The sequence below is a fragment of the Carassius auratus genome, chromosome 12 (assembly GCF_003368295.1).
Source record: "Carassius auratus strain Wakin chromosome 12, ASM336829v1, whole genome shotgun sequence".
Lineage (NCBI taxonomy): Eukaryota > Metazoa > Chordata > Actinopteri > Cypriniformes > Cyprinidae > Carassius > Carassius auratus.
The window spans coordinates 8,695,333-8,720,781 of NC_039254.1; the positions used below are offsets into that span (position 1 = coordinate 8,695,333).

Sequence of the window (25,449 nt, forward strand, 5' to 3'; positions counted from 1 at the left end):
CCTAGCACTGTGTTCCAGAACTGTGAGCAGAATTGTTTCTAGACACAGAATAGTGAGGAGATGAGATGTTAAACTCGAACTGTTTAGACTGATGTGTCAGTGCTGTACACTATAGTAATATCTTTACAACTGAACTGGTGGCTTGAACAAATGTTATCACTGCATTGAATTTCAGAAGTATGTTTTATTTTTCACGTTTATTTTGTATATGTTAATAGCATCCTTGCATATGGCCTTTTTTATAATCATACTTTGCCATTCATCTGTATTTATTTTAGTCTAATAATTGTCAGATTATGTTGCTTGTCAGGGCACAGGTAATGTTATGGTTTATATTGAATTTTATTCTGTAGACACAATGCTAATTTAATTTTTTTAATGCCTTTGTTACATACATTATACCATAATTCCACTCTGAGCTCTCACATTATATTTATTTATTAAATATGGGATGAGCTTATTAATTAATTTTTATTGGTGTTAAAATGAATTGAGTTTTATTTCATTTTTTTCTTTATACGTACACTTTAGATGTATAATTATGAACTGTAATTCATACATATTGCATAATTCATAAGTTTTGATTAGCATTGAAAGCACATCTGTCTATTTAAATGAACCCTCAATTGAAGAAAATGTTTAGTGATAATTTCTAATGGCTTTCTAAACTTGGAACCGGGAGAAAGACCCTTAGTACTGTAGTGTATGTATGCCAAAGAAAATTAGATTAATGTTTGTCTCTTCAACTAAAAGAATATCTTTTAGCCCAGAAAACAATCATGAATTAGATGTCCAAACAGCATTGTTGTGTAAATAGTTATCAAAATGATTGAAATAAAGTTTAGAGTTTCTTTTTCAAAAAACATTTCTGCTTTGTCTGAAGCGTTAATCCAGTTTATTATAATATTTACATGAAAATGAAATATCTCATGTATGAAACATACTGTTACACTCACATGCTCCATGCACAGTTTAATATCGCCACACGGTTAAACGTATTAATGCAATTGCATTTGAAGTTTAGCTTATTGCTGTCAGATCAGTTTAAGAAAGACAGAAGTTTTTTGGAAAGAAAAATATTGAATCTAATTTCTACAACACTTGAACTAATAATGTTAGATAACTCTAATAATAAATCCAAATATACAGTATTTACATTTTATAAATTTACAGTGAAATCCAGTTACAGTTTTGGTTTCGGTCTAGATGTACATGTGGTAGTGTTGAATTTACAGGTATGTGCTAAAACTGTCACCGGTGGCCAGGTGGAGATACTCCGGCTGCTCTGTGCAATCCATCTCCGCTTCCACACAGAGCTTCCTGTGACGTGCTGAAAGGGTCTTTCTCTTCCACAAGCTGGAGGGCCGCTTATCCAGACACGTCTTTATCATTTGAGACAAGTCCTGCTGCAGATTCTGAAAGTTTTCCCTGAGAGAGAAGAGTTCACAATAATGAAATCGAAGTAATGAATTCAGAGTCGAGTTATGAGGATTGATACAAGATCCTAAAATCTTAAACTCACGCTGTTGGAGGTGTTGGCAGATTGTAATTTTGCCCTGTAACTCCCGTCAACCAGTATGTTGTTTCTTTCCCTTTACCCTGTAGAGTATATGAGAACCAGTGCTGTTATTGTAAAACAAACTATTTCTTTTCGAAATGAAAATATAAAAAAGCTAATTCAAACTATTAAGAAATATTATAGTGTATAAATACAGAAATGTGAGAGACAATGATCATACACACCTTTAAGTAAGTTTCTCCTCTCTTTTCATACTCAAACTTGCAGTCTGTGCGCTGGAGAATGTTGATAGTGGACTGACTCGCATGGATTCGTAGTGCTGGGGTGAAAAGATCAATGTAGAATAAAATACAGAATAGCAGTAGAGGGATTTCTCACAATGCTTTGGTTAGGGAAAGATTGAGAGCAGATGTACAGTACCACTCAAAAGTTTGCTAAAGTTTAAGTTAAAACTAGCTTCTAACATCTTTCTTTCAAACTTTTGTGAGATTAATTAATTGAAAAATGTCTGCCCCTTTGTACCTCTGCTTGCCATTGTAATGAAATGGGGATCGCAATCTTGCCAATCGTTCAATTTTAGAAACCTACATAGAGTTTGCCCAGCACAACCACTACCATCACAATCCTAAAGAGCAGCAGTTCTGTATAAATACATTTCTATTTGTACATTACATTTGTGTTACATGTAAACTATGAACATTCACAGTTGCTTGTTGTGGAAGAGCAAAAGGAAGAGATGTAAGAATGTGTGGTAGTGTTGTAAGAGAAAGACAACGGATGAATAAATGAATAAGCGATGGTGACATTTCAGTTTACATGTAACAAATTTCTACAAAATAAAAATCTTCATTTCCTTTTTTTGTGTACTACAGTGTTGACTTTTCCCAATACAATTTTACCTACTGTTGAAATATGTAACAAATTTATAACAAATAGGCCTTTGACCATGGTGAAAAAAACATTTTGACCAGTGTGGCTCACACAATGACTACATTTTCTATTTTAATATACTTAATATACTTAATATACTTAATATATTTTCCTGTGATGGCAAAGCTTAGTTTTCACCAGCCATTACTCCAGTCCTCAGTGTCCCGTGATCCTTCAGACATCATTCTGATATCCTGATTTGATGTTTATCTTTTATTATCAGTGCTGAAAACAGTTGTGCTGCTTGATATATTTGTGGAAACCAGGATTCTTTGATGAATAGAACGTTCAAAATAACGGCATTTATTTAAGAGAAGCACTACTCACGTAGGCCTGTGGACTCCATACGAGATGCTGTGTTCACAGTGTCTCCAAACAGGCAATATCTGGGCATTTTAATTCCAACTACACCAGCAGCACAGGGCCCTGTGTGCATTAGATAGTATGGAATATTTTCATTTAGTCGTTCTTAATTCGCTTTTAAAAGGAATCCTTGTTTGCACACATTATGTGCAGGAAATATAGTGTAAAAGAGTATAAGATGTATGAAGCAAGACTTTTCTGGGTCAGTGATGACTACTTCATTGAGATCTTTTGTCTTACACTAACCCTTATATTTTAACACATTTTCTTTGCTGCTGTGCCTTTAAGAAATGCCCTCTGCAGTACTGGAAAATTTTCAATTATTAGTTTATAAAAACAGAGTACTATAAATTGCTGCCCGCTACCTGAATGCACACCGATGCGGATCCACATGGGTATCCCAGGCAGATGCTGTAACTGAAATGTGCCCAAGAAGGACAGGATGTCCAGCGCCATGCAGCAGATATCCTTTGCATGCCTGTTCCCATTGCGTCGAGGAAGACCAGACACCACCATGTATGCGTCGCCAATCGTCTCCACCTGACAGAGATACACACACATGTCACTTTGGAATTAGTGGATTACCAGTACCATAGTGAACAATACCTACCGTTCATCTGTCTGACATACCTTATAGACGTCGTGATTGTCAAGGATGCTGTCGAAGTTTTTGTAGATGTCATTGAGCATGTCCACCACTTCCATGGGTGTGCTGAAGTGGCACAGTGTGGTGAAACCCACAATATCACTGAAGTAAATGGTAACCTCGTCAAAGAGCTCAGGTTCCACTTTTCCCGTTTCCTTTAGAGAGCGCACAACAGGCCTGAAACATTGAGAGTTAATGGTTTGCTTAATTAGCTGGCAGTAATTATATTCAAGTCTACACACTTGTGTCTAAATAACAATAAAACACTAAAAAATTAGTTTAGACTGCAATGTTACTGATATATTGTTATGCATCGCTAATAAGACTCTGCAGTGTTTTTCTGTTGGTTGTGTTCAGACCCTGGCAGAAGCATGAAGTTCAGGCAGTCCGCTCGGTCTCTCTCAGCCTTGTACAGAGCTGTGCGTTCCTCAACCAGCCGCTCCAGGTTACGGGAATACATCTGCAGCCGGCGGATCAGGTTCTCCATGTAGCTCTCATGTTCCTGGTTGTCCAGACTATTCGAAATCAAATCAGGAAATAGATGGTCCTCATACAGTCAAATGTGTTTATTTCATGTTCTATGTGGTTACAATCTCAACAAAAGCATATAAAGGTGACCTGACAATCTTCCATAGAGTGTTTTCTATCTTTTTGAAGTCTGGTCTTCTGTCTGGGTCTTCGTCCCAACAATTTTTGATCAGCATGCACACCTGGAGAAATAGATTACAGAGAACCAAGTAATATGAGATTAATTCTTACCTGACTTCGCTCGCAAAACCTATGTTATGGAGTAGATCGAGTAGATGACTTGCATATCTTTTATCAACATCAAAATTTATATAGTATAAAGGAAAATGGGTAACACTTCACAATAAGTTTTTCAGTTGATAGTTCATTAGTTAACCACATTAGTTAGCATGAGGTAAGAATAAACAATACTTTTATAATGTTAATCTCAACATTTACAAATATTTTTTTTTAAGATCATTAACAGTTAATGCACTACGAACTAGCATGAAAATATTTATTAACTAACAAACAAAGTTAATAAATTATGTACAAATATATTGCTCATTATTAATGTTAGCTGATGCAAATATGTTCCTGTTATCCTTATTCGGTCCTTCCTGTGCATGTCCTTGTCATGTGAATTCATTCCCAGCCATTTCCTTTTTTAGTTCATTTGCTCCCAGGTGTGTCCCATTGGTGTCTGTATTTAAAGATTTCCCAGTCCCTAGTTCTGTCTGCTGTTAAATGTCATGCTTCAAGTGTCATACCTAAGTTCCTGTTGATTGTGAAATTAAACTCCAAGAATGAATTCTCCTCATGCAGTGTGACAATTGTAAAGTGCTACCCATGTTACCATTTTACCATGTTACCATAAACATGGTAACCCAACAACTAATTCATCTAATTTATTGTTCCTGTGGTGGGAGAATGTTCACTTCTAAAAGCACAACTATTCCAAGCAAGCTTTCAAATAATATAATCGTGATCATAAAAGCTGAATTCTTATGGCACATTTTTAACAGCTGCCTATTACATGTCAACTACCTGTATGTTATGGCTGACTTTCATAACTGTTATTTGTACTAATAACAGCCAAATAATCTGTGTATGAGTCAAACATATGAATTGATACAGACACTCATACCTCTTGTTCTCTTTCACTAGTGTTCTCGAAGTTTAGATCAGGTCTGAAGAAAGAGGATGTCATACTAGGGAACTGCACTCTGGCCAGTTTCTCTGGTAAAAAAATAAAATATAAAATGGATCCGTAAAAAGGATTGTTCAAAACCGTAAACTATTTTAAATCTGTCTGAATTTATTCTGTTAAACATATACTTAAAAAATATTAAACAAAATACTTTTCAGATATTTTGCTTGCTTTATTTGTCATCCTATGAACTCACAATACTGCCCACACTACTGTTTGGAATGCTGAACATTAGTCTGGTAAAGTTCAGTTCAGGAAAAAGAAAATAGAAATTAGTAGTGAAATCAGTCTTGATGTTTCCTATCTGATCTTTGGATATCTTAACCATCTATTGCATAATTAGCAGATATATCTAATTTGTTATTTGCTAGTGATATTTGATCTTCGGGAAAGTTTTGTTCCACTGTGAAAATGATATTGCAGAGAAAAGTTCTATGTCACCTAGGCTTCTTCATGCATTGACACCAATTGAAAAGACAGTACAGTAAGGGGAACCTGAATATAGCAGCATTCAGAAGAAGAACATCTAGATCACTCCGGAAGATATAAAGTTACAGGAAAAGAGAGGCTCTGAGGAATCTCTTGTTGAACTGGAAATATTGGCATATTTCTCCATTGCAAAAGAACCACTGATGATTCAGGTAGAGGAGCCCGAATACCAAAATTCCCTTGCTGGAGTGAAAATATTTCCACATACTTCAACCACAGCAGAAAAGCAGGCAACACTTGCTTTAATGGACACCAGCAGTGCACACATTTACATTTACATTTAGTCATTTAGCAGATGCTTTTATCCAAAGCAACTTACAAATGAGGACAATGGAAGCAATCAAAAACAACAAAAGAGCAATGATATATAAGTGGTATAACTGTCACGTTCGTTGATACAGGAAAACAAGGAGAGATCCAATTGCAGGTATGAAGTTTATTTGAGGGCAAATCCAAAGGGTAAACAGTCAAGGCAGGGTCAAAACCAGAAATTCCTAACAAACAAGAAAACAGTACAGAACACACGGCAAGGCAAGACTACGGATAGTATCCAACATTAAGACAAGGACTCCGTGACACAAGCTGAGACAGACCGGGTATAAGTACACAGAAGGATGATGAGGGAACTGGAGACAGGTGGGGAACAATCAATTAACGCAAGGAGGAAGGTGACCAAATAAGGGAACAGGAAGTGATAAGGTGACAGACACCGTGGAAAAGGAGGACACCTAGTGGAAACCCAGGGAACACAACCCAGACACTGTGACAGTACCACGGCAGACACAAAACAGAGACCAGGAGGGAGGCGGACAGGTGGAGGCTCAGGGGGAAGGACGGAGGGCCAGAAAAGAAAAACATGGGGAACAGGCACCAGAATGTAAACACAAAACAGGGAGACCAGGAGGGAGGAGGACCGGAGGAGGTTCAAGGGGAGGGACAGAGGGTCAGACTAACAGAGGGGAACAGGGACAGGAGTGAACAGAGGGGAACAGGGACAGGGCGGAGCAAAAGACCACCACGTCCGTGTGGTGGAGACTGGAGTCCCCCAAGGCAGAGCAGAAGACCACCACAACCGTGTGGTCAGAGCGGAAGCCCCCCAGGGCGGAGCAGAGGACCACCACAACCGTGTGGTCAGAGCGGAAGCCCCCCAGGGCGGAGCAGAGGACCACCACGTCCTCGTGGTCGATGCCAGAGTCCCCCAGGGCGGAGCGGAAGACCACCACATCCTTGTGGTCGACGTCGGAGTCCCCCAGGGCGGGGCAGATGACCACCACGTCCCTGTGGTCGATGCCGGAGTCCCCCAGGGCAGAGCAGAAGACCACCACAACCGTGTGGTCCGGGCGGAAGCCTCCCAGGGCGGAGCAGAAGACCACCACGTCCTCGTGGTCGATGCCAGAGTCCCCCAGGGCGGAGCGGAAGACCACCACATCCTTGTGGTCGACGTCGGAGTCCCCCAGGGCGGAGCAGAAGACCACCACAGCTGTGTGGTCAAGGCGGAAGCCCTCCAGGGCGGATCAGACCTCCGTGTGGCCGGACCAGTGGAACGACGAAGCTCTGGTAATCCCCTGGTGTTTTTACTGGACTCCAGAAGCTCTGTGCTGGCCTGACTCTGCTCGCGAAGATCATTGGTGACTGTCACTTGTTCATGAAGATCACCGGTGACTTGACTCAGTCCTTGAAAATCACCAATGACTTGATACAGTCCTTGAAGATCACCAGTGACTTGACTTGACTCTGAAAGGTCAACGGTGACCAGCCTTGTCTCTGGAAAGTCCATGGTACCTAGCCCTGTCTCTGGAAGGTCCTCTGTGACTAGCCCTGACTCTGGAAGGTCATCGGTGAACAGCCCAGACTCTGGAAGGTCATCGGTGACTAGCCCCGACTCTGGAGGCTCAGCGGTGACTAGCCCCGACTCTGGAAGGTCAGCGGTGACAAGCCCCGACTCTGGCGCTGGATTGGCGCCCATCCTGGGCCAGGACTCTGGACGAGTGGCCATCTTCTGTTTTGGTGCTGGGCTGGCGACCACCTGGTGCTGTGGCGCTGGGTTGGCGGCCATCCTGGGTTGTGGTGCTGTGCTGGCGTCCATCCTGCCTCTTGTCGCTGATCTAGCGGCCATCATGGGCAGTAGCGCTTCTTCTCACTTCTCCGTCCGCCATGGTGAGACGGTGGCTCTGACCCATTCCACATGAGCCCCGGGTCAAAGGGAGGCCATGGTTGAGAGCGATGCTGAGTCTCCTCCCGACCACACCCTCCTCGGCAACCTCCCCTGGTCCCCCAGAAAACCTCCAGGTGAGTTCCCTCAAAACCGCCTCTCTCCCGCTCTGTGGCTGGGGATGAGACATAGGCAGACATACCACTGGTTCTCGTGTTGACGGAGTCCTTCTGTCACGTTCGTTGATACAGGAAAACAAGGAGAGATCCAATTGCAGGTAAGAAGTTTATTTGAGGGCAAATCCAAAGGGTAAACAGTCCAGACAGGGTCAAAACCAGAAATTCCAAACAAACAAGAAAACAGAACACACGGCAAGGCAAGACTACGGATAGTATCCAACATTGAGACAAGGACTCCGTGACACAGACTGAGACAGACCGGGTATAAATACACAGAAGGATGATGAGGGAACTGGAGACAGGTGGGGAACAATCAATTAACACAAACAAGGAGGAAGGTGACCAAATAAGGGAACAGGAAGTGATAAGGTGACAGACACAGTGGAAAAGGAGGACACCTAGTGGAAACCCAGGGAACACAACCCAGACACTGTGACAATAACAAGTCTCAGTTAAAGGGGGGGTGAAATGCTCATTTTCACTCAATATCCTGTTAATCTTGAGTACCTAAAGAGTAGTACTGCATCCTTCATAACTCCAAAAAGTCTTTAGTTTTATTATATTCATAAGAGAAAGATAATCTGTACCGGCTGGAGGCGTGATGTGTGGATGGAGCTAAAGAATCACGAGCACCAGTAGGCTTTTGCGTTGAAAGCGTTGGGAAGCTGTGACATTACCATGAGGAAAAAAAACATCCAAAACAAACCATGGCTAACAGTCAGATTCAGCCGTTTATTTATGATCCAGAATCAGATCCCGAGGCTGAAACTGAACGAGAGCAGCAGCAGCAATGACTCGCTCCGAGAGGGGCTCGAACCCGGGTCTCGGCATGAGAGGCAGGACGCACTAACAAGAAGGCAGAGATATTTGAAGCAGTTTTACTCACCGCCTGCGGTTCCAACACACGATCGTGACCCTTTTTCATTGGGATTGCATCATCCTTAAGAAATAAACGATACGCAAATCCGTCGTCAAACTGGGCCTTGTTTGTAAAACAAGCATCTTCGAAATGCAGGGAACAAACACAAACACTTGCACAACTCTGTTGATGCTCTGTAAAAATAAACTCCATCCACTGGTCCCTTAATGCTGTTTTTTTTTTTTGGTAATCTGTGCAGGGTTGTCTTGCCCTGGCAACCAAAAATACACTTCTTTTGTGACATTTCGCGACGCTCTGGCTCTGATCAGTGAATGCCTCTGCTCTCTGTGCTCTGCTATACTCAAAAAAAACTTTCCGAAACTTGTGACAAACCAGAAGGAGTATTTTTGGAACAGAAATACTCCTTCAAACATACAACTTAATTTTTGAAACTTTGTCCATGTTTAGCATGGGAATCCAACTCTTTAACAGTGTAAAAAACTCAGTATGCATGAAATAGCATTTCACCCCCCCCCCCCTTTAACTTAAACGCAGTACACGTAGCAAGGGCTTTTAAATAATATAATAAATAAAAAGAAATAATAATTGAGTAAGCTATTGTTAGAGTTTTTTGGGAATTGTATAATAAATGGAAAGAAAAACTAGAATATAACAGATAGAATACAAAAATAATAGAAAGCTAGTAAGATTTTTTTTTAAAGAATAGAATTAGAATAGTGAGTGCTAAAGTTAGAAGGACAAATAAAGTTGGAAGAGATGTGTTTTAAGCCGTTCTTGAAGATGGCTAAGGACTCACATTTTATGTGAGCAGCTATTGGTAGCTAGAGCAAATTGATAAACAGAGGTGCGACATGTATTCTTTTCAGCTCATTAAAAATTTATCTTGCTGCCGCTTTTGGATTAATTGTAAAGGTTGATAGAACTGGCTGGAAGACCTGCCAAGAGCATTGCAATAGTCCAGCCTGGACAAAAGCTTGAACAAAGAGTTGTGAAGTATGTTCTGAAAGAAAGGGCTTGATCAAGAAGACAATTAGTAGGATGATTAGAAAGGATGAGATTGGAGACATCTGCCTCAGAGAGTGAAGAGAAGGATGTGAATGAGTGTATGTTTACTGGTGAGATGTGCTTGACGGATTGTGGTGTGGAAAATTGTGCACTGATGTTTTTAATTTTATTAACGAAAAATGTGGCAAAGTAATCAGCTATTAGAGTTGATGCAGGAGGCGGAGGAGGAGGACAAAGGAGTGAGGAAAATGTTTTAAAAGCATGTGAGAGTTAGATGAACTGTAAATTTTGTTATGATAGTATGTCCTTTTAGCAGTTGAGACATTAGCAGAGAAGGAAGAGAGGAGTGACTGATACACATTAAGGTCAGTAGTGTTTTTGGATTTGCGCCACACCCTTTCAGCAGCTCTAAGCTTAGAACGATGTTCACATAGAACATCAGATAACCAAGGGGCAGAAGGGGTGGTATTGGCTGACCTGGAAGACAAGGGGCAAACAGTGTCTAAACAAGATGTAAGAGTGGAGCAGAACGTATCAGTAGCACTGTTAGCATCTTTTGATGGGGAAAGGAAGCAAAGATGAAACCATAGCAGGTTTAGCCGGGAGGGTGAGAGTGAGAGTAGCTTACGTCGAAAGATGACATGTGGATGGGTAAGTGATTTGTCAGGGACCATGTTGAGGTTAAGACAATAAAAAATAATACCAAGTACAATACAATAATACACAATAACAAGGCAGAGGAAGAGACAATAAAGAAGGAAAGAGGTTGAAGATGAAACTCCTAAAAACAAGAAAGAAAGAGTGAAATGATCGTAGAAGTAGATCTGAGACAAGAAAAAGAAGAGAAAAAGACTGAATATGCAACTCCACCACCTGAAAAACCAAAGCTTGCTCAGATGGAGTCAGGCAGTGCAAAATAATACATACGAATAAAAGAAAGTTAAAGAAAAAAGCCCAAAATTCAAGGAAGTTTCAAGGAAACAAAATAAAAGATAAATAAAAGTTAGAGCAGACAACAAATATTATTTCACCACCAGCAAAGGGGACAATTTGAGACATACAGGAGCCTGAATGCAGCAGCAAAATCAGCTGAAATATTGCTTTCCTTTTATTCATAAGGTTGCTGCAGAGAAAGAGAAGATGAAAACTAGATAGTAAAGTTTGTGGTCAAACTTTAAGTTGGCTTGAAAAAGCCTAGCCAGAAAGTTTGAAGTAGTTTTAAAAGCTTAAAGTTTGAGGGCTTTCAGTTTTAACTAACTTAAAGTAGTTTGAAAGTTTTGAAGACAATACAACCTATCAGAATTTTTTTTTATAAATAGACAGATAGATAGATAAATAGATAAGAAATTTTATACTAGCATGTTGCTACCATAATTAGTAAGTGATTGGTATGTTGCTAGCATGATTAACAATTTGCTAGCACGTCACTACCATGTTTCCAGCATGATTAGCAAGTTGCTATCATGTCACTAGTATGATTAGCAAGTGACTAGCATGTTGATAGCATGTTTAACAAGTGACTAGCATGTTACTAGCAAGTGCTAGCATGTAATTAGTATGAGTATCAAAGTTACTAGCATGTTGTTAACATGATTAAAAAGTGACTAGCATGTTATTAGAATGTTGTTAGCATGATTAGCAAGTGACTTGCATGTTATTGGTGTGATTAGCAAGTTAACAACATGCTCGTTACTTTGCTAATCATAAAACATTCTAAGTTTGGTGGTTCTTCCTTAAAAACTGAGAAAACGTGAAAAAATTAGATAAATTTTTAAATTTAGTCTCAACAGAAGAAAAAGAAGAAGAAGAAGAAGAAGAAGAAGAAGGAAAAGAAGAAGAACTAGATAGTAAAGTTTGCGGTCAAACTTTAAGTTGGCTTGAAAAAGCCTAGCCAGAAAGTCTGAAGCTAGCATGTAACTAGCATGTTCCAAGCATGACTAACAAGTGACTAGCATTTCATTAACAAGTGACTAGCATGTAATTAGCATGATTAGCAAGTGACTAGCATGTCTATAGCATTTTGTTAGCATGATTAACAAGTGACTAGCATGTAATTAATATGATTAGCAAGTGACTAGCATGTTGCTAGCATGACTAGCTAGTGGATAGCATGTTGTTATCGTGATTATCAAGTGACTAGAATGTAATTAGCATGATTAACAAGTCACTAGCTTGTCTCTAGCATGTTGCTAGCATGATTAGCAAGTAACTGACATGTTGATAACATGATTAGCGACTAGCATGTTGCCAGCATGACTACGAAGTGAGATGGTAGTCTAAAACCAGTTGATTCGGTTAAAACCAGCTAAAAGCCAGCTAAGACCAACGTGACAGTGGCCAAAACCACTTTAAAACCATGTTAATAGCCTGTCTCTAGCCTGATTAGCAAGCATGTTGTTGGCATGTTTGTATGCTAACCCAGCTAAAACCTGTTGATTCAGTAAAAAAAAAAACAGCTAAAAACCAGCTAAGATCAGCGTGACAGTGGCCAAAACCACGTAAAAACCACCAGCTTAGGAGACCAGCCAAAGCAACCAATCATCTTAGGCTGGTTTTAGCTGTATTCTCATTAGGGAGTTTCAAACTTTGCTATGGCAGTAGACAGCTAAAATACATTATATGTCTTATTGTCTGAAATTAGCACCCCCTCAATAAAAGTCTATGGGGTTTTAGGTGGTTTTGGTAGTCTGGTTTACGAAAACTGTAAGCCGGAACAGTTAGAAAATATATAGCAACCCGAGTTTGGTGGTTCTAGCTTGAAAGCTCTAGGAGGAGATACATTTTAAAATTTAGTCTCAGAAGGAGAAGAAGAAGTTTAAATAGGATTTTAAAAATTTGGCTTTTTAAAGCCAACTTAATCAGACAAGAGGAGAAAATGCAAAGGCAAGTTACTGTACAAAAAAAAAAAATATGTCAATGATCCATCTGAAACACCTGCTCATCAGCAAACAACAGGTTCAATAACTCATATAGAACCTAGAGGACGGTCGATATTAGACAGGTGGTGGAAGAATTTAACACAAAGGTGGTGAGAGAGAAAAGAAAGATCAGTCCCTCCAGGCAAAATTACAATATGAATCAAGATCCTTATCCAAATGTTGTTCATGCCTTAATATAAATAAAAACGTTTTTCTAAGATATTTCTGCTTCAAAATATTTCATATGTAGACAAAAATAAAATATCTAATTGTAATTTTGTGGGGCGTATGTAATTGCACATGGGGCCCTATTTTAATGATCTGAAACGCAAGTGTCAAAGCGCAAAGCGCAAGTAAGTTTGTGGGCGAGTCTCGGCGCTGTTGCTATTTTCCCGGCGGGATAAATGGCTCTTGCGCCCGGCGCAAATCTAAAATGGGTTGGTCTGAAGTAGCTTCATTATTCATAGGTGTGGTTTGGGCGTAACGTGAAATAAACCAATCAGAACGTCATCCAACATTCCCTTTAAAAGCAGGTGCGCAAGTTCCATTATGGATTGCTATTATTATGGCGTATTTACCAGGCGCACGCCAGGAGCGGTTCACAGCCGAGGAGACTGATGTTCTTGTAAGAGCAGTGAAAGACAGAGAAGTTGTGTTGTATGGGGATGGGAGAAACCCACCCAAAATAGCGTCGGTTAAACAGGCGTGGGAGGAAATAGCCACAATTGTTTCATCGATTTTTTTTCCTGGTTCTTGACGGACAAACCAATTTGTCAGATGTCCTTATATACATATATGACCTCAAACAGGTCTGATCCTTAATTACTACAATTAGCCTGAATAATTTGTAAGCTAGATTTATGCCTATTTTTTCACATCTTCGTGGCACACCACAATGATTTCCGTCATCTCATGTGTTAATATTTTTTTAGTGTAACAATTTATGATTTGCAAAAATAACTGTTGCATCTGTGTAGATTACATGAGCAAAGTGTATGCACTGACTTTAGACTAGGTTTTTTCTGGTCAGTGGCGCAATTGTTTAATGGAACAGCAAAATAGCACCAGGGATTGTTTGCGCCGGAACACGCCTCCTTTTTTGCGCTGAACCGCGCAGGGAGCGCAAGTTCATTCACTAGTTTAGCGACGTGCTTCTGTGGAGGGAAAAGCGCGCTTTGCGCAGGTGCAAAATAGGAATGACACATGCGTCGGTGTACAAAGTCAATTGCGCTGGGTGCAAGATAGGGCCCATGATATTATTCTAATTCATAATTATATATGATGTAATTATATTATATTTATGTAAGTTTGAAGAATTTGCACCTTATTTTTCATAAAACAACCATTTTAATATTTAAAATGCAAATATAAAAATTTTGGAAACTTTAAAGCTTCATTCCCTATTCATTGTAATTGCATGGATAAGAGCTACCAGCAAATTATTCAAATTATTCCACTTTTTGTGCGACTAAATGATTGACTACAGAATTTCCATTTTTGGCTTAACTATCCTTTAAAAATTAACCATAGTATGTAGCATGAACAAATGCATGAATGCATGATGGGAAATCACCAGTAGGTGTCAGCGGTGAATGTGTATTTTTTATGTTGCTTTCTATAAATCTTTCTCTCACCAGTTCGATCAGAGCAGGTGCTTGTATAGAATGTGCACTTTCTCATCATGATTTCCTGTGAAATGATAGCAAAACTGTACACGTCTCCTTTCTGAGAGATCCCCTGCTTCCTCAAGTGTTCAGGTGCCGTCCACAGATCTGAGACAAGCGGAAACAAAAATATAGGGAATTTAACACAAGGAAATGGTTAACCAAATAACTATTGCTTAAAAAAAAACAGTGTGGGAATAACTGAGATTCTTTCCATGATAAAAAATAAAACACCCTTTCACCTTTACTGGGAGGGAGAATAGTATTGAAGCCAAAGTCTGCAATCTTCACTACCATACGGTTGTCAACCACGCAGTTAGTCGATTTAAGACGCCCATGGACTGCAATGTTGCTAGCATGGAGATAAGACATGCCCTGCAGAAGGCAGAGTTCATGCGAAAAACTAGGTTAGAACAGTACATATAAATAACTATTATTATATATAACCTATATTAAACCATCTATCCAGTCACATCTATATGCAAAGAATATTAGTATGCAAATACATTTGAAATTTAATGGAATAGTTCAACCAAAATTGAAACATTTCTGAAAATAATACACAATCAACACGACTCAAATCCATCAAATAACGTTTTGTGACGTAAAACCTGCATCTGTATAAAAAAAAACAGATAATGATAATACAGGGAATTTATAGGAACAATCCACTTGAAAAATAATAATAATAAATAGGTTCATTTTTGTAGAGTTAAACAGTTGATTTTTCCTTTTTTGAATCCACTCAAACGGTCTCTGGGTCTGGCGGTAGTACTTTTAGCTTAGCTTAGCATGGATCATTGAATCTGATTAGACCGTTAGCCTCTCACTCAGAAATGACCAAAGAGTTTCAATATTTTTCCTTTTTAAAACTCGACTCTTCTGTAGTTACATCGTGTACTAAGACAGACGGAAAATGAAAAGTTGTGATTTTTAAGGCTAGGAACTATACTCTCATTCTGGTGTAATAATCAAGGAACTTTGCTGCCGTACTATGGGTGCAGCAGGCGCAATGATATTACGCAAATTACCTAGCTGGGATTATTTTCAGATGCTGCGTAATGTCGTTGCATTGGTCTTAGTACACGATGTAACTACAGAAGAGTCAAGTTTTAAATGGGAAAAGTATAGAAACTCTTTGTTCATTTTTCGAGCGAGATGATGATGATGACTTTTAACTTTAAAAGGTTTAATATCCATAGTAATGATTCCTTCATTGAAAAGGTCCATCCTCTGTTGTGCTTTCACGTCAGTAACGATACTCACCAACATATTTATTTAACATTAGATCTGTTTTCAATAGTAGTAAACCGTGCCTGATTTGTGCATAGTTCTCTCCTGATTCAGATGAGATTACTGGAGAGAGCAATATTATGTACTTGTGGATTATTGCGATGTTTTTATTAGCTGTTTGGCACCCATTTACATGTCTGTTGAAGTAACAAACTCATCTACATCTTGGACCGCCTGAGGGTGAGTAAATTTTCTATTCCTTTAAACAGTTTAAATGAAGTTATAAACCCCTGTATCATTCCATTACCTTTGCAATATCATACATTACAGAGATCTTAAACTGCCAGTCCATGAAGGTCTCTTCTGGGTATGAAATCTTATCATTGAGCGCATGCTAAAAGAATAAATAAAAAGATATTATAGTGTTTGTCTACTAAATCAGAATTTCATTATATGAGGCTCATTGTAATACTCACTCTAAGGGATCCTCTCTCTCCATATTCAAATACGCCAAAATACTCATTGTCAAATTTGACTGTCCCATAAAATTTGGTCAGATTGTAATAATCTATTTTCAATAGCTGAAATGGAAGGGGCATTATGATATCAGTTGTGAACAACAGAAAGTTACTTAAGGTTTTAATCTTAAAATGATTCAGTGTTTGTCATTCAGTGAAGAGCATGAGAAAGAGAAGGCCCAGTACCGTGTTGAGCTCTATCCTCTGTCTTTCAGTGAAGCTTCCATCTGTAAGCCGTAATTCCTTAAGGATAACAATCTGTAACGTAACAGAATTATTACAGAAGCCAAAAGTAATAGAATCATTTTAGATAAAAGTGTGAAGTTTGATGGTACCTTTTTGTCATAACGTGCACGGCGTAGGATGTAGCTACTATTCTGTGTGGAGTCTTCCTCAATCTAATGACAAGACAGAATCAAATATGTAACATTTTAAAAACATGTTAGTATAAAAGTAAATAGTCAGCTTTGATGCCCGTGCATTACCTTCAGACTGATCATATTCCACTCACTCGACTCTAAAGGCATAATGAGCTCGGACGAAATATGAGACCATCTTTTTTGCATGTGACGGTAATGTCTATTTTGCCTTTAAAATATATGCATAAAAAATAGTAAATATCTTGCTACATACAATTTCATAGAATAATTTTTTTTTTTTAAGTATCGCTCTAACCAGTAAAAGATGAAGGCAAGTGTACCCATGATCCCCACAACAGCAGTACACAATACTATGATGACGATGTTGGCTTGGAAATCTAAAGAAATAAATAATGTTTTTATATAAACAACATTTTATTTCATAATATACAATAAGGCTTGACGCTTTAACTTAAACAGTATGATTTGGAAAACTGATGGAATCCTCTATACCTGTGGGATCTGGCCGGTCTTTAGGCAGACGGAGATGAGGCCAAACGAAGGAAGGATTGCTGTTCTTTAGCTCTGTGTTGTTGGTGGATGTGTCGAACTCATAAAGAATCTCGTACTAAAGTACAAAAGAAGTCAGTCTTGATGAATGATTACTCAACAGTTGCACAGATAGTGATATGTCTGAGATCTGTGGCATACCTCGTTGTTTTGGTTAGTGTAGATCACAGAAAATATGAGATCCCTATCACCATATTCATCCAGCTGATAATCTCCAGCTATACCTGTGGTATGGGTTTTCAAGATTTGTAGTATCCTGTGGATCTACCAAAGCAAGTTCAATATTGTGAGAAATGACCGAGGCTTTTTACCTTTGAAAGACACATTTCTGAAGTAGTTCATGCTGACAGATTCCATGTCTTGAATTTCTGAGGACGGCATCTTCCAGATGGTCCTCATCACCTGTTTGAACAGCAGCACCGCATCATGATACGCTGCTATATAATCATTCATCTGTGCACAGAACAGTGAGAAGATGAGAATCAGTACTTTTAGATCCATAACAGGGAAACATCATTATGTAAAAGTGAAAAAATGTGAGAAAAAAACAAACAAAAATTCTGCCGCTATCATTTATAGATGCCTTTTATATTATATAACATTATATTATTTTTTAAAGGTCTATCATCTTACCACCTAAACAAAGAGAAAAAATAATAATTATGGCAAAATTATGCAACAAATGTGACAATCTCTACACAATCTTTTTTTAAGTTTACTATGTATATATATATATATATATATATATATATATATATATATATATATATATATATATATATATATATATATATATATATATATATATATATATATATATATATAAAATACTATATAATACTATATAAATATTATATAATAATCTTATACTCACCAAGGCTCCATTTATTCAATCAAAAATACTGTTAAACAGTAATGGTACTACATTTTAAAATAACTGATTTCTGGTTTTAATATATTTAACAAATATGTTTAAAAAGGTTACATTCATTCCTGTGATCTTCTGTGTCACATGATCCTTTAGAAACCACTGTAATATGCTGATATGGTGCTCCAAAAACATTTTTCACTATTACCAATATGAGAAAATTTTAATTCTTAATCTTTTTATGCAATCTGTGACACACATCAGGATTCTTCGATGAGTTGAAATGTCAAAAGAGCAGCATTTATTTAAAATAGAAATCCTTTTAACATTGTAACTGTCTTTATTATCAATTTAATGGATCCTTGCTATTAATTAAAAAAAAAAACTACTGAAAAAAAAAAAACTTTTGAACGATAGTGTATTATAAATGTACTGTATTTACTGATCGATATTTAAATGTATGTATTTACATACACTTAATGGACAAAAGTATTAGCACACACTTCTTAATTATTGAATTCAGGTGTTTCAGTCAGACCCATTGTAGGTAAACTGCAAGTTAAGAAATAGATATAACAAGTAAAATGTGATTTCTGGGACAGAATGAACGGTGATTTAAGATTCTGCTTGAGATTTCAGAATATGTGTTGACCTATCAATACATAAATAGGAGATAAATAAAAACTTTACCCACCGTGTTGTTACCAGAAGTGTCAATGGTGTATTGTCTTGTGTTGGGCATTGTTAGCACCAGGACATTTTTCATAGCCTCATTAGATGTCTCATTATAATATCTGTCGCTGTGAAAGAAAGTTGGTATTGTTTCTGAATTGTCAGTCTTTGTAGACTTTTTAAAGAGGCTTTCTGAGATCAGCACAGTAATATTACTCTATTATCCATGCACATTTAGTCATGAACAGATTAAAGAAAATAAGAGTTGACTGACCTGTAAAGGTCAATCAGAAGAAAAGCGATTTCATTGTTAGATTCCATAGTGCCGTTCTTCAGATCCATGATGTCCTCAGGTGTTCCGCATAAAATGACCACTGAAAAACAGAAACCAAGTAACAGAAATAAGTAAATAATAAACAGACTGTTAAAGATTTTAACCGGAGACACACATTAAGGCATACATTACCATAAGTAAAACATTTACAAACTAAGGTTGTTTTTCATAAGTATTCAAATAAAATAAGCTCTCACAGTTACTCTCCCGTCCATGGTTTCCAAGGGCCTTACTGAGATCATCTTCTTTTCGCAGAATCACGATTTTCTCTAAACTAGGGGAAAAGTCGCCTGGAGCCACCTCAAGTGCATTTATGTACCTACAGACAAGACCCCAAATTATACAGAGAACCATATGGGAATATCTCTTCTGTTGTTGAAAACTACTACTGTACAGTCACTACACACTCACCAAAAACAGTCCTCTGTGTTATTTGGTTTCTTGTATAAATACGCTGTTTTCCATTTAGGCTTGATATCATCTCCCACATTCCAAAAGTGAAAGAAGAAGCTGGAGATTTTTCTTGCTGGAGGCAGAAGTCGAGTCAGATCTCTCTTGAAGTCACATGACAGTCCAAAGCTTCCGGCTGAGATGATGGGCATGTTGAGGTTCAGACCAATATCCAGACTACAAACACAAATCACATGTTGTTCCAGCTACAGTAAACTCTGTTTCAGATGGCACGTTTTTGCTTTATGATCGATTTCTAATCTTACACTAACTTTCAGTCATTAAATAGCATATTTTTTTATTTTTAGTTTAGTTGACCAAATGTACCTCCTTTACTCTAAATGGTTTGAGTTAATAACGTAATCCATAACTATTGAATATATGTTATTGAAAATGTATTTTTTAAATCTATATAAATTCAGCTCCCTGAACTAAAGATTGCTTTTGTTGACAATTTTTTTTTTATTTCATTTCAAAATTACTACTATAGTCTTTAAAATAGGTAAATGTACTGCTATGTACTGAATGCATTTATGGTAAACCTAAATATACTTTAATCTAATTTTTATTTCATTATTATTATTTCTATAACATGCATCATGTATTTGAATAGCTGCCATTTAGTATATTAAAAATATATTATAACTTTATATAAAATATATAAACTTTAAATTTAATGTAGAATAAAACACTACAGTTTAGTCATCAAAATACTTCTTTAAAGCACAACAAAGATTATGTAAATGTAAAACTTTTAACTGGAAACTATAACAAACTAAAAAAAACTCATTAAAGTGAATTTTTATTTAATTTGTATTATCTGCAAGTCCAGGTTTTGTCCAGGTTAAATCTAGATAAGATTTAAAATACCAACAAGTGCATAAAGTTAATAAAACAAAACATAAAATAAAAGTAGATACACTTCTTTTACACAAGAAGTAATAACTGATTTAAAATTAATTTTTTAAGGATCTAGGCAGACCTAAGGGTCTTCTGAGGATCTACAGCAAGATCTAAAGCGAGAAACCAAGGAAATACAGACAAGGATCTGTAAAAGCTAAATCTAACATACTCAGCCATTTGGAAAGTGGCGTAAGTGCAGGTTGGTCCCAGCAGAGCGCATCCCTCTTCACCAGCATTCTAGAAAGAAATCACAACGATCAGTGGGAAGACACTTCATATATGGTGTAATTTCAAAAAAGTATGTCAAAGAAATTAAGAAGATCAGAACTGACCGTGAGATCATTTAAAATTTCCACCCCCTCACAGGCACTACTGGTGCAGCCTTTTTTAAAGTAGTAAAGGGTTTTAAACCCTCTGAATTTGACCTCTAGTTGGGGATCCCCCTCTAGAAAAAAGGTAGAAAAAGAAACAAACTTGATTGAAACTGTAATATAAATTTTGAATTTAGGCATATGATCATTTCAAACTGAACTACATTTCATATACGGTACAATAGTAGTTGTCATAAGATCTTATGTTTGTTTTGTTTAACATAACAATTAGGCTATGATTTTGCAATACTGTAATTTATGGCAAGACGTTTTAGCTTAAAATATTCCAAGTGCTACTCGTTGTGATTGCATTTTTGCTAGTAACAATTCAATTAAAGAGCTCTACAATTAGATTCTTACTAGTAACAATGCCAGTTGAGAGAGCTCTACAAATACTATTCATATGTCTTCATTGACTTCCATTAATTTTTTATGCAACAGGGGCCATTTCTAAATCAATTGTTACTAGTACAAAATTGCATTAAAAAGAGCTCTCTAATTTTAATTCTTACTAGTCAAATTGGAATTAGAGAGCTCTCTTACAAGTAAAAATGCAATTGCATAGCTTTCTAATTCAATTAGGGAGCTCTATAATGCAATTGTTAATAGTAACATTTGAATTAGAGAGCTCTCTAATCATAATTTTTGCATATTTCAATCCTAAGAGCACGCCTCACAATGTTGACAGATTCTATAGCAAGCGGGATTTCTAACAGCAGCTGCTGTGACATATTGACTTTACCGATTGGCTCTTTTAGAAGGCGGAGCTTCCTGAGATTGAGTGGCCATATTGATCTTTTTCCCCATTCAAAACTATACGAGTGACACGTTGTGGCGAGTGGGGCGGGGCCGAGAGGCGTGGGAACGAGGAGTGAGGCCAGGTGTAGTGATTGGAGATGAGCTACACCTGAGCCCCACCGCTAGTATCGAGTCCCACGTAGGAGATGGAAGGATATAAAACTGGAGCGACGACCGTGAAGGACGAGAGAGGACCAGGCCTGGGACATTATTTTAATGGGTGTGCTTTTTATTTATGCGCACCAGTCGGCCGTGAGGGGCTGGTGCGCCGTTTTGTATTTATTTTGGATATTAAAGTGCTTTTTGATTGTGCGCCGGTTCCCGCCTCCTTCTTCCCGATGAATATGGAGATTTGTTTATTACACACGTCTTGGGTATTCATCTTTGGTAATTCCAAAGACTAGAGACTTTGGTAATACTTACTATTGGAGAAAGCGTAACGGCTAACTTGGATCACCTGTACCTTAATAACCAATCACATTACAGCCTTGCCGTCACTGAATTTCAGTCAGAGTGACACTCAGTTGCTGTTTATGGATCCCATAGGAATTAATGGGAAGTGTCGTAAAGATGAATCCCACCTGTCACAAAAAGTCTGTGACTTCTCTTATAAAAACAGCATTTATTTTCATGGTAAACTCTAAAAATAGTTCAATCCAAAACTATTAAAATATGTTGAAGATTATCAGATAGGCTGTTGATTCATTAAATGATAAGAAAAATCTTTTACTGCCAGACCGGAAGCGTTAGCTATAGCTATAACACTTTTTCAGGTTATGGTTGCAGGCTTGCCTTTTTTTCTTGCTTTGTTACAGGCATGATGAAATGAAAATTAAATCGAGCAATTGGACCAATCACCTCAGATTAGCGTGACGCAAAGGAGGGATTTGGAAAAAGTTATCGTAGAGCGAATTGTTTGGGAGTCCTTGAGCAAGTAAATTATAAAATAAATGGATATTATAAGACAATCAAAGTGTTTTTTGACCTTGCATGCATGTCAACCTCTTTTTGGGACTCCCAAAACCAAAATATGAACCCCTTATAACCCATAATAGGGACACTTTAAGCATTTTTGAATGTCCCGATTTTACCGATGTCCTTACTACTGGACCTGGGAACACTACAATTGCGTTGCTGTCTGGAGGGTCAGAGAGCTCTCAGATTTAATAAAAAATATCTTAATTTGTGTTCTGAAGATGAACAAAGGTCTTACGGGTTTGGAACGACATGACGGTGAGTAATTAAAGACAAAATTTTCATTTTGGGGTGAACTAACCCTTTAATTAGATAGCTCTCTAGCTGTAATTGTAACTAATAAAAACTGATTTAGCTGGCATTAGTATTAGTAGGAATTTAATTTTAGAGCTCTCTTTTTGAATTGTTACAAGTAACAATTCAATTGTGCCATGAATATTTTAATCTAATAGTAATTGTCATAGTAATTTAAATAGTCTCTCTTCATATTCTTCATATTAAATGTAATTAGGATCATACTTTACCGTCTTCAGAGATCTCAGAATCATTTCCAACAGCGCTCAGCACCGCTGGCTTTACAAAATTGATACTCCAGGGTGACACATCGTCATCCAACAATATAACATTCATCAGAAGTGTTCCATTAAAGCAAGACTCTTTCATGAAGTGACTTTGCTTTAGGAGTGTCCATGATAGACATGCATATAACCAGATACAGTAATCCATATTCAAATGTTAAGAAGACAAAAAATAAAGTCTCTCGGCCTTTGAGGTCAGCAAAATGTTTACTTCGAATTGATTTTCATTGCAACGTGTTTGTAGTTGTCCAGTTATTTTCTGAGTTAAATCCAGCCGACTTCATCATTTATATTCCAAGAATGGAAAATGGAAAATTTATCCAAGCTAGTTTTTTGTCCTACACAGGCACGCTTTCACACTGATCACTCTGCTCTCACCTGAGCGTGTTAATGAACAACATAGTTTCAGTAGTCGTGTCTCAAATCCTAGTGTGCTGCCTACGTAGACAGCATTTATGAGCACATTTCCAACCAGACAGCTTTTTTAATGTCTATATATCTAGTTTACTAGACTAGCTTACACAGTGACTTTCAGTGAAAGTTTAGGCCTCATTAATACTTTTATATACATATATGAATCTATCTGGAAGTAATCAAATTTCTGCCAAAGCAACTGAAGCAGAAGCTCTAAGGGTCTATTGAACACTATTGTGCAGAGGACAGTGGAGGACAAAGGTTTAGTCATAAAACCATTGTCCCGTGATAAATGGTTTCATCATAAAAGCAATCAGAATGAAGCACCCGTGTTTGTTTTCCCAGCTGAGAGCAGGAAAATATATAAATTACTCTCTGATGCATATTATGATTTTTTTTTGTGTGTGTTGTATGTCCACATTTTATTTTATATATATACTGTATATTAAATACATAATATATAAATGTAACTTTAAGGTTTAATTTATACCCTGGATTGTGTATTTGTGTTACAGAATATACTAAAATGTGCCTTGCCTTTCTTCTTAAGGACAGCTAAAAACGCTGTATAAAAATAAATGAATAAATACAAATAAAAAAAGCACACTTGATTATAATCTGTTTTCTTGTTAAATGTACTTGAATGTGCCACACTCATTATTTTGTGCTTATACACATTCCTTTCAAACACGTTTATGTAACTGGGGCTTCCCCTCAATAATGATTTATCATATCAAACAATACAGTCTTGGCAGTTGCTATATTTATGGTTCCGTTTTATTTACAACTTCTGAGAAAAATCTGAAGTAAATCTTATTGTAATCTGAGCCATAAGATGTCAGCACACATCATAAGTCATAGCCTATGTATTTTTTTTTTTTATTTTTTTTTACTGGCCGTTCTCTTCTAGCTAACATGCACATAAATAAACGTGTGATTTTGTAAGCCGATTAAGAAAAATTGCTGTTTCTTCGTAGAATTGCCCCACAACTAGTTGTATTGAGTTGTAACTAGTTTATGAGCTGAGGGTGCAATATAAAATGTATTGTAAAAGTGTAAAATGCGTAAATAAAAATGTATTATCCTTTTGTAGTTTTTTGTATTGCTTGCAATCTCTAGTTTTTATGATGTACTGCTCCCTCTAATGGTCATTTGTACACATCTCACTAAACACCACACCCCTTTCCACTAATAGAACTATAGAACATCTTTATGGCAAGCTGTTTTGGCTTAAAATACTACCATAATTAAGGCTTTTCCACACTCTAGGTGTGATGCGAAAAAAGAGAGGTGAATCACAGATGAAAAGTTCTCACAGAGCCCTCTACTAATTCACGCCTGCACACTAGGTGGCGCCGACCAACAATGTATTTTTCCTCAGATAGGCATCTCATATGGTCTGCTGCTCAAAATACAGCATTAAATTAAAATAAATAAAGTTTGGTTCTACACCAGAAACACTAAAATCTTCAATGCTTACAAGAATATCCCACAATATAATCACCCTTTATTGTTATGAAAATACCATAAGCTGCATACAAAACACATACCAAAAATATACTGTTATATTAATATGTCTGTTTGCTTTCGTATGTCTTGTGTAGAAAAGTGTTTCACTTGATTTTTAAAACAGTCAAAAATGTCTCTTTGTTCAGACAGCAACAACAACAACATCCAGACATCCATATTCTTTGTATGTTGATTGAAAGTCCTCTACTTCTGTGTTATTATGCGCTCATGCTCAATAGTCTTCTGAGCTTTTAGCACCACCGTGTCGATCTTTTGGGTAATAGCAGTTGCTCTGGCCACATGGTGTAATACTCAAATCTTATTGGACGGCCTGTGTTTTCGCTTTGTGAAACTGAAAAGATTCGTCGGACTTGTTTGGAAAAGAAAATGAGCATTTTCGGTGCTTGAATGTTTGTGGTCTATGTGGAAACATCC

The 25,449-nt window shown here is 37.3% G+C and overlaps 1 protein-coding gene across 1 annotated transcript; it reads right to left on the reverse strand.

Annotated features, from left to right (window-relative positions):
- Positions 1–878: 878 nt before the first annotated feature.
- On the reverse strand, positions 879–23,861 carry gucy2cb (guanylate cyclase 2Cb). The gene is made up of 27 exons (XM_026276745.1): positions 23,038–23,861; positions 20,702–20,814; positions 20,539–20,606; positions 19,428–19,643; positions 19,214–19,335; positions 18,957–19,056; positions 18,705–18,810; positions 17,454–17,595; positions 17,284–17,366; positions 17,086–17,200; positions 16,889–16,970; positions 16,699–16,801; positions 16,549–16,611; positions 16,400–16,471; positions 16,172–16,276; positions 16,003–16,089; positions 14,705–14,837; positions 14,433–14,570; positions 5,113–5,204; positions 4,077–4,168; positions 3,818–3,973; positions 3,443–3,635; positions 3,178–3,352; positions 2,777–2,875; positions 1,744–1,838; positions 1,523–1,599; positions 879–1,428 (listed from the first exon to the last, which is right to left on the reverse strand). The coding sequence occupies exons 1-27, from the start codon at positions 23,237–23,239 to the stop codon at positions 1,230–1,232; spliced, it is 3,228 nt and encodes a 1,075-aa protein (XP_026132530.1). The 5' UTR covers positions 23,240–23,861; the 3' UTR covers positions 879–1,229.
- Between the last annotated feature and the right edge of the window lie 1,588 nt (positions 23,862–25,449).

Coding starts and splice junctions, on each gene's coding strand:
- gucy2cb (XM_026276745.1), bottom strand. CDS start 23,239: ATGGATTACTGTATCTGGTTATATGCATGTCTATCATGGACACTCCTA. Junction 16,472..16,548: donor GTGCACGTTATGACAAAAAG/GTACCATCAAAC, acceptor GTTACGTTACAG/ATTGTTATCCTTAAGGAATT. Junction 3,974..4,076: donor ACTCTATGGAAGATTGTCAG/GTCACCTTTATA, acceptor GATTTCGAATAG/TCTGGACAACCAGGAACATG.